Here is a 9384-nt window from a genome sequence, read left to right on the forward strand (position 1 = left end):
GACTTTGCTCTTTTTCCTTCCCCTCCCCCACGATGATCAAATCCAGGTGAAGGGATCCACAGGGTAGGTTTCCAAGGGTTTCAGCTGGAGCCCCAGGCCCCGCCCGGGAGCCTGTTAACTCCTGCGCAGTCATGACATTTGCACACACATGCGCCGGCACACCCACTCGCACTCTTGGCACCCCAGAGACCAAGCCCAGCCCGCCGCATCTCTCCTTCGGCTGAGAGGAAACTGACAGGCTGCGACATGAATGAAATCTGCCCAGAAAGGCTGCATTTCAGCTCCGACCACGCAACCTCCGGCCAAACCGCCGGAATACGTAACAAAGTTTTATTTCGCTTTTAGAGTCTCCAGTTACGCTTCTACCATTTCCTGTGGAAAATTGAAGCTTTGATGTGTCTAGCTTAGGCTTTTGCAGACAGGCAGGGCCCGCCAGTGCGAGCTCTCAAAAATAAGCACCCCAACTCCACCCACTCCGCTGCCAGAGCCATGAGTTCAAACCCACCCAGCTCCCTCCAAAACAACGGGGTGCTAGGAGGGGATTTCAGAATCCGCCGGAAACGAGGTCCTCCGCTGACAACCCCTCCATCCGGTCCGGGTCCCCGGTGGCGCTTCTACCTGAGGGGTGACAGATGCAGATCCCCCAGCAGAGGATGGGAATGGCCAGAGCGTGGAGGTGGGAATCCAGGGCCTTGCCCAATGCCAAGTCCCCGCCAGGTCTGTGCTCGGGCGCTTAGAAACTGCCCGAGAAAACTTGAGCTATGGAGTCTCACTCCACACGCTCTAGCCACACTCACTTCTCCCCGGTGGGTTGTTTTAGGCCCACACAGCTCTGAACCCTCCACCATCCCCACCGCAGGCCTTGATTTCCCTGTGCGTCTACAGAGACCCCCGAAGGCGAGGGGCGAGAGGGGAACGCGCCTCCTCCTGATCTTAACCAAACTCGTGGGTACTGAAATATGGCACCTTAAAGATCCAAATAACAGGGTTCTAGACGATAGCTACCAGGCACAAACCCAAGTCTGCGCCAAATAAAATAAAATATTCGATTAAATTAAAAAATGCAAAGTGTTGGGTTTTGCCCAGGGCCTGCACAGGGGCGGAACCGTGTGCGCTCCGGACTCGAGACTTTTCTCAGTGTCAAGTACATGGATTTCAAGCTGAGGCGTGAACGTGTGAATTTGTGGCTTTCTCCAGCCTGAAGGCCTCCTCAGAGCCTCCACACAGCGGCGAGTGGCCAGGGAGACTCGGGAGGGGATGCGAGACAAACTTGTGTCCAGAGTTGGCCGAGTTGGGGGGGGGCACCCGCGCAGCCACTTACCGCTGGCGTTCTTCCCACAGATGAGATGCTGGTAGGGCTGCAAGAGCCCCCAGATCTCGGAGTCGTTGTTGACTGTGTGCTCCAGGGTCTCCACGGTGAACTTGGGCGCCTCGTGGAGCACGTGGTGGTGGTGGTGGTGGTTGGCAGCGGCCGTGGCTGCGGCCGCTTGGACTGCGGTCGCCGCCGCGGCTGGTGGGGCGCAACAGCTACTGCCCCCGCTGGCGCTGCTAGCCGCGCTGCAAGGGCCGCCGCTTGCCGCTCCCCCTCCCGGCGCCTCCCGCTCCTTCTCCGCGGCGAGGGCTGCACCCGGGCCGGAGCTGGGGCCTGGGCCAGAACCGGAGCTGGAGCCAGGGCCGGGAGCGCTACAGCTACGGGGTAGCCCGGAGGCCACCACCCGCGCGTAGATGTCCCGGAAGAGGCTCTCCATACAGGCGGTCAGGTAGATGGCCGCATGCTCGTGGATGCGCAGCGCCACGCGGCTGTCCACCATCCAGCGGTACACGCGGCCCACGGAGAAGATGAGGCCGCAGCGCGCCGACTTGCCACGGCCCAGGCGGTCGCCGCCGGCGCTGCTCATGTTGTAGAGGGACAGCGCGGCCAGCGCCGCCGCGGTGCAGTGCGCCGCCAGGCCCCAAGACAGCACGATCTCCATGGCGCTCTGGATCTCGTACTTGGTGCACTTGGCGAAGCGCAGGCTCAGGCGCTGCGCCTCTTTGGCGATGCGCACTAGCGCCCGGCTCACCAGCATGGAGAGCTTGGCCAGCGCGTCCTTGGGCAGGCTGCCGGGGGCCGCTGGGCCTGCCCGGGGATCCCGGGAGCGCAGCAGCAGCGCCTCCAGTTCCTGGAGGGTCCAGGGGACCTCGTCGAGGTCCGGCAGCAGCCGCGGGCAGTGCTGGCCGGCGCAGTCCAGCCCCTCGGAGTCTTCCACCAGGGCAGTGTTGACGGTGTCAAAGCTGTTGTGCCGGCTGTGCATGGAGTCAGCTAGAGGCGGCCAGCAGCTCCCGCCATACGGGGACGCCGGGTGCGAGTCAGAACAGCACAGAGACAAGTTGGAGGAGCGCACAGAGTCCGCCGCGCCACCATAACCCGAGTCCAGCGTCAGATCCTCCAGCGTCCGCACCACCGGCTTCTTACCTCTTCTGGCCATCGCTGCGCCACTTCATGCTGCGGCCGCCGGGGAACCCAGGGAAAGAAGTGGCGAGGGGCTGTGGGCCCCCGGGACCGCGGGGACAGCGGGACTCCTCGCCGCCAAGGCTTACTTTCCCACCTGGCGTTACCAGCAAGTGTCACTACTTTGCGCTGCCTGCCGGAGCCGTCGCCGCTGGAATACACACGGCGGACCCTGAAGTCATCTTCCGGAGTCGAGGCCAGAGCTGGGGCGCAACGAGCCGCGAGCCAGGCCAGGAGGGAAGCTCCCGCCGGGACTCGCGCCTTTCATCCAAAATAAAAAGTGTCCGGCTGGCTGCTCCCTGGGACCGGATGACTGCAGAGGCCCCGGAACGCCGGCCACAGAGCTTGCAGGACCGGAATCGCCCAAGATGCAGCCGCCGCAGCTCCCCGGGCAGCGGGCTCCCAGCTCCCGGACGCCGCTCTCTCTGCTCCCACCCGCTCCGCACTGAAGCACCGTAGCCAAGGCGGCTGCAAAAACCAGGCAGAACCCCAGCAAATCCCGGGCAGCCAGAGGGGCGGGCGTATGCAAAGCAGGGCCTGAGGAGAGCCAATGGGATTGGAGGATGCTAATTATTAGGGCTATTATTATTTTTTTTAAATTCCTCCTCTCCACGCCCCTCAGACACGCCCCCGGCCTTGACCACAGCTGCAGCTGGTAGGGAGCAGCGGCCTAGGAACTGGGACTGGTGGCAGCCGCCATCCTGTCCCTGCACCTTGGGTTCCTGCTTTGGTACCCGAAGCAACCAGAGGGTTGTAGGTTGGTAGATGACCTCCTTACCGTTGCGTGCTCCCCACAGCGTTCACAAAGTGTTTGCCTGAGGGTCACTTTCTGTTCTGGCTGTTCAGATTTCTCTTTCCTTCCCACCATTCCAAACATGGAGCGTGTTTTTCTCTTCTCCCTCTTCAGGTATTCTGACCAATTCATACGGGTGTCTGTCTTGTCTCAGCCTGGGTTTGCTCTGGTGTGGAAGGAAATAAACCAAGTAAGCAGAGGGGCCAGGGAGATGGATGCCAATGGAAAACGAATCTCCCAGCATACGCCATCTGCCACCCGGACTCACTAGGTTTCTGTTTCTGCAAGGCAGGAGAACTCTACACCCATCCTTCAAAGTTCTGCAGATTTGCACAGGAAGGGCTCATGAGCCACTTTGCCATTCTGATGGACCTCCTTCCAGACCACTCAGCTTTAAAAAGGGTAATTTTACTCAGAGGGAGGATGTTCTTTTGAGTAAAGAAAGATACAATTCATACGCATGTGTTTGCTACACTTCTGTGTTAAATGGCATTGCCTTGGTTATTATCTGTCCTCACTTACCTAAGGCGAAACCATGCCTTACCCATCTGGGGACCCTCAGCTCCTCTACACTATCCCTCTTACAGGAAGCCCACCGAGATCTCCCAAAACTAGCTTGGATGCTTCCACTGTCCCACCCTCTTCTGTGACTTCAGATTGCTGGGCCTTTGTTGCTCTGGGTTGCTACCCTCTGTTTATTGAGTGGATTACACACTAGGCTAGGGGGTTGTGGTGCACCATAAATATTTTTAATTGATGAGGAAGGAATATGTTTTTGAACTGCTGGTTTGAAACATCCAGCAATGAACAATGGGTGTGTGAAAAGATGCTCAGCACCACTGATCATCAGGGAACTGCAAATCAAAACTATAATGGGCTGCGAAACCACACCTGTTAGGAGGACATTTATCAAAGTGAGAAGATAAGAGGCATTGATAAGGATATGGAGAAAAGAGAAACTTCTAGACTGTTGGTGAGACGGGGAAATTGGTATAGTCATTATGGAAAATCATGTTGAAGTTCCTGAAAAAATTAAGAATTACAAGTCCCATATGACCCAGCAATCCCACTTCTGGATATTTATCCAAAGGAAATAAAACCAGTCTTTGGAAGAGCTATTTACACATCATTGTTCATCGTAGCATGATTTGCAATAGCCGAGATGTTAAAGTATCCTAAGTGTCTGCCACAGATGGATGGACAGAGAAGTGTGTATGTATACATGCATAATACATGTATATATATACATGTCCAGATACACATAGCTAGATAGATGGATGGTTGGATAGATAGATAGATTGGATAGATAGAATGGAATATTTTCAGACTTTAAAAAGAAGGAAGTCTTTCCATTTGCAAGAAAAGACTAACCTGAAAGACAGTATGTTAAGAGAAAAAAGCCAAATAGTGAGGTGAACACTGTATTATATCACTGATTTGTGAATCTTCTGAAAAAAAATCAAACTCAGGGCTGGAGAGAGGGCTCAGCAGTTAGAGCACTGGCTGCTCTTGCAGACAACCTGGGTTGAATTCCCAGCACCCACATGGTGGCTAACAACTGTCTGTAACTCCAGTTCCAGGGGATCCTACACCTTCTTCTGACTTCCATGGGCATTGCAGACATAGTTACCCTTACATACATGCAGACAGTACACTCACACATAAAATTTTAAATAATAATTTAAAAAAATTAAGCTCATAATGATAGATGGCAGAATTTATGATGGCAACCAGGGGCTGAGGGGTGAAGGACAAGAAGTATTTGCCAAATGCATAGAGTTTCAGCTTTTGATGACTAAGTTCTAGTCTGGAGATCTAATATACAGCATGGTGACTATAGTTAATAATGGTGAGTTGTATATAGGAAGCTTTCTAAATAGTTCTGAAGTTTTCTTATCACACAGGGGGAAAACGTGCCTATGTGAGGTGATGGGTATTTTAATTACCTTGATTATGGTACTTATTCACAATGGATGCATTTATAATATCATGGGACTGGAGAGATGGCTCAGTGGTTCATAGTACATATTCCTCTTACAGAGGACCCTAGTTCCAATACCCATGTTGGACAGCTCACAACCACCTGTGACTCTAGTTCCAGGGGACCTGATGCACTCTTCTGGCTTTTGTGGTCACCTGCATTCACATGTACATACCCTACAGACACACATATACATAATTAAAAATAAAAATATTTAAAAATTACACAGCACACCTTAAAATGTCTATAATTTTTGTTTGTCAATCATACCTCAGTGAAGATGCGATGGGAAGCAGTGGATTACATGGTGATTGTCTGATCATCCTCATGAATATTGTCTATGGTCATTCTCATACATACTGACTTATGATTTTCTCTCATATTGTCTTTTCTCTTGCCTCTGCTTTCTCCAAACTACCTCATCTGAGAATATTCCAAAAGACCAGTTTTCATTTTGTCCTTCAAAAACCTAACATGTCAAGAAAACCCAAAGGTTCCCCATTGCTTTGAAGATACATGAAGTTCACACTGATAGCTGGCTTTGTGGGATCCCATTCTATAAATTTCCAAATTCCCCTTTCACAATACTGTAAGCTTTATAAAGAGATAAGTGGTCCTTAATGACCTGATCCCCACCTTCTCCCCTGGTCTCCTGACACACTCAGCTCACACAGTCACACAACACACACACACACGACACAGATGAGCCACTTCCACAGACACGCACATGCCTTGGGCTATAGCCATCCTGTAGTCACCCTGCTGTTCCCAGTCGGCATGCTGTCTCTTCCATCTCTTGTGGCCTTCGAAGATGCTGTTCCTTTTGCTTGCATGCTCTTCTCTGCCCAGCATACACCTTTTTTCTCATCCTCGAAGCCTTGGCTCCGCTTGTGAGTACCGTGAAGTTTTCCCTGATGCTGCCTGCTTTCCACCCAGTGAAGCCAGGAGAAGGTGCCCCCGTGGCTCAGAGATTGTTCTAGAGCCCTTTTCTTTTCTCTACACATTTCCCTGGTCATCTTGTCCACCCCGTGCATTTAGCTAAAGCCTATATGCCTATATGCCAATGACACTTGGGTGATGAGTACTCAGCAGAGACAGCTGAGACCTGGGAAGGCCTTGTGTGTGTGAGGGAAATCCACTGAAAGCAATGGGCTTAATGCTGATTCATTGTCTTCTATGAGGTGAGGCCACCATGGTTACTAGTACTGTACTTCCAGACATATGGCCCCAAATCATTCATTCCATCTGTTTGCACTTTGATTTCCTTGTCTCAGAAATGCCCCCAATAACCACATCTACCTTATACAGTTGTACAACTTAAATAAAGTCCCACATATGAAAATAATCCCATAAATATTTATTTGCATCTTTTGCACCTTCCTATTTTGTGCAGAAATCACTTATTTCTTATGGAGTCAGAAGAAAGGAACACAAATGTTACATATAAAATTCAGCTTAGTCATCAAGGTTAGACTCAAAGCCATCTCCTCCTAAAGGCTTTGCCGTATCTCAGCAGAAATGCTCTCTCCCCTTCCCAAGCTGTAGATGTGCTCTGGTCCTCTCACCCCTTCCAGATAGGACATTCCTTAAAGGCTAGGATCTGGCCTGTAACCTAGGGCCAGTACTAATGACAGTGCTCCTTAGGACTGTGGCTAAATGAAAGCATATGTCTCAATGGTTTACAAAAGTAAAAGCCTTTGTGATAATGATCAAGGGTGAGTGGCGGCAAACACAAGAATAAACACAACAACGAAATGATCAGTCTCATATGATTAGAAAATTGGGAAGGAGGAGAGAGGAGGAGGCTGAAGAGAGGAGAGGAGGGAGGAGGAAACCTAAATCATTCAAAATTCTATTTGACAGAGATAACAAATATTAACAACTTATACTGCCTTCTGCCTTTTAAATTTTACCTCAGCCTTTTTCTTTTGAACAAAGGTGTATGTGTGTCTCTGTGTTTGTGTGACAGTTTGTGTACATATATTAACAATTGGGATTATGCCGTAAATTATTTTGCATTCTGATTTTTCTTTTAAAAAGTCCTCAAACTTTATAGTGCAATCATTTCCTCCATGATATTAATTAAACATCCATCCAAAATCGTCTACTTTTGTCACTAGAAAAATTATAGTATATAAAAATCTTAAAACACTGAAAAAATTAAAGAAGACATGAGAGGATAGACTCTCCATGTTCATGGATTAGAAGAATTATTAGAAGAATTAATATTGTGAAAATGGCCATCCTACGAAAAGCTATCTACAGATTTGATGCGATCCCATCAAAATTCCAATGTCATTCTTCACAAGAAATCTAACAATCCAACCAATAAATGGGGCAAGGAAATAATGAAAGGAACCAACAGCTTTAAAAAGATGAAATACAGATGGCCAATGAACATATGAAAAAATGTGCAACTCACTAACCATCAGAAAAATATAAACTGAAACTACATTGAAATTCCATCTCACTAATCATTAAGAAAACAACAACAGATGCTGGTAAGGATATAGACAAAAGGGAACTCTTTCATACTGCTGGTGAAAATGTAAAGCAGTTCAGCCACCATGGAAGTAAGTATGGAGGTTCCTCAAAAAACTAAAAGTAGGGACTGGAGAAATGACTCAGCAGTTAAGAGCACTGACTGCTCTTACAGAGGACCGGGGTTCAATTCCCAGCACTCACATGGTGGCTAAAAACTATACATAACTCCAGTTCCAGGGGATCCAATGTCCTCTTCTGACCTCCACAGGCATTGCATGTTACAGGTACACTTACATAAATGCAAGTAATACACACATACATACAAAATATTGAAAAAACTAAAAGTAGATCTATCATATTACTCTACTATACCACTATACCACCCAGCTATGCCACTCTGGAGTATTTCCCCAAAGGACTCCAGGCCAACATATCACAGAGAGACGTGCACATCCATGTTTATTACAGCACTATTCATAAGAGCTGAGCTAAGGATCTGTGCTGATAGCTTCAGTTGTCAACTTGTCCCACCTGGGTACACGGAACCTGGACTGAGGAATTGTCTCCATTGGGTTGGCCTGTGTCTGTAACTGTGGGACATTTTCCTGATTATTAAATGTTGTGAGAGGGGCCCACTGTGGGTGATGTCACCCCTGGGCAGGAGATCCTGTGTTGTATAAGAAAGCAGGACCACAGGCCAATAGGAGCAAGCCAGTAAGTAGCATTGCTCTGTGATCTGTGCTTCAGCTCCTGCCTCCAAGTTCCTGCCCTGGGTTCCTGACTTGGCTTCCCTTGGTGATGGACTATGAGCTTTAAGCCAAATAAACCCTTTCCTCCCCAAGCTCTCTTTGGTCAGTGTTTTTAATCACAGCAATAGAAAGTAACTAAGACAAGAAACAACATGGGTATTCAACAACAGGGAATGGATAAAGGAAATACTATATAATAATAATAATATTAGTAATAATAGTAATAATCATAATAAATATATGTAATAAAAACCCCAAAATAAACCCTCCTACCTCTAATTGCTTTTGTCAGGTATTTTGTCAGAGCAACAAGAAAAGCAACCAATACACATACCTTTGTAAATCTCTCTATTCAATAGACAAGATAATCCCAGTAATTTGATAGCAATACAATATATACAATATAATATAATCAATATATACAAGAAAAATTAAGTTATTTTGCTTGCAGAAAAATTGATGCAACTGAAGATAATTATTTTAAGCAAATTAAGCCACCCTCAGAAATACAAGTATCACATGTTTTCTCTTATATGTGGTTCTTAAATTTTACATAGACATATAAAATGATGTATGTATATAGGACATGAGAGAAGAAGTGAGACCATCAGTGAAAGGGGAAGGAAAGGGGAAGACAGGGAGTTATAAAGGGGGAAATGGTCAACATATGTCACATATGTGCATGAAAATGTCTTTACTAACAGCACTGAGTACGCACAATGGAAACAGCTTAAAAATCCATTGTGTGTTTTTACCTTGGTATACTGACTCCTAATTTGGCTATTTCTGCTAATTTATTAGGTGGCATAAATAATTTTGGAATGGGCCTTTTTATACCTAACTCAAGCTTTGAATCTTCAGGTCTATATTTGTTATCTTCTAAGAA

General features: G+C 48.0%; 1 protein-coding gene across 2 annotated transcripts in view; it reads right to left on the bottom strand.

The window, feature by feature from the left end:
* Window positions 1–2966, bottom strand: part of Btbd11 (BTB domain containing 11) — a 310957-nt gene extending 307991 nt beyond the window's left edge. The window contains exon 1 of one of the 2 annotated variants that reach the window (XM_008843114.2): window positions 1322–2965. In XM_008843114.2, the coding sequence (XP_008841336.1) occupies window positions 1322–2468 (1147 nt within the window). In that variant the 5' untranslated portion in view covers window positions 2469–2965. Of the gene's footprint in view, window positions 1–1321 lie in introns of both variants that reach the window. The other variant, XM_008843115.3, reaches the window with a different exon arrangement.
* Between the last annotated feature and the right edge of the window lie 6418 nt (window positions 2967–9384).

Source organism: Nannospalax galili, unplaced genomic scaffold (assembly GCF_000622305.1).
Source record: "Nannospalax galili isolate Female #2095 unplaced genomic scaffold, S.galili_v1.0 scaffold39, whole genome shotgun sequence".
NCBI lineage: Eukaryota > Metazoa > Chordata > Mammalia > Rodentia > Spalacidae > Nannospalax > Nannospalax galili.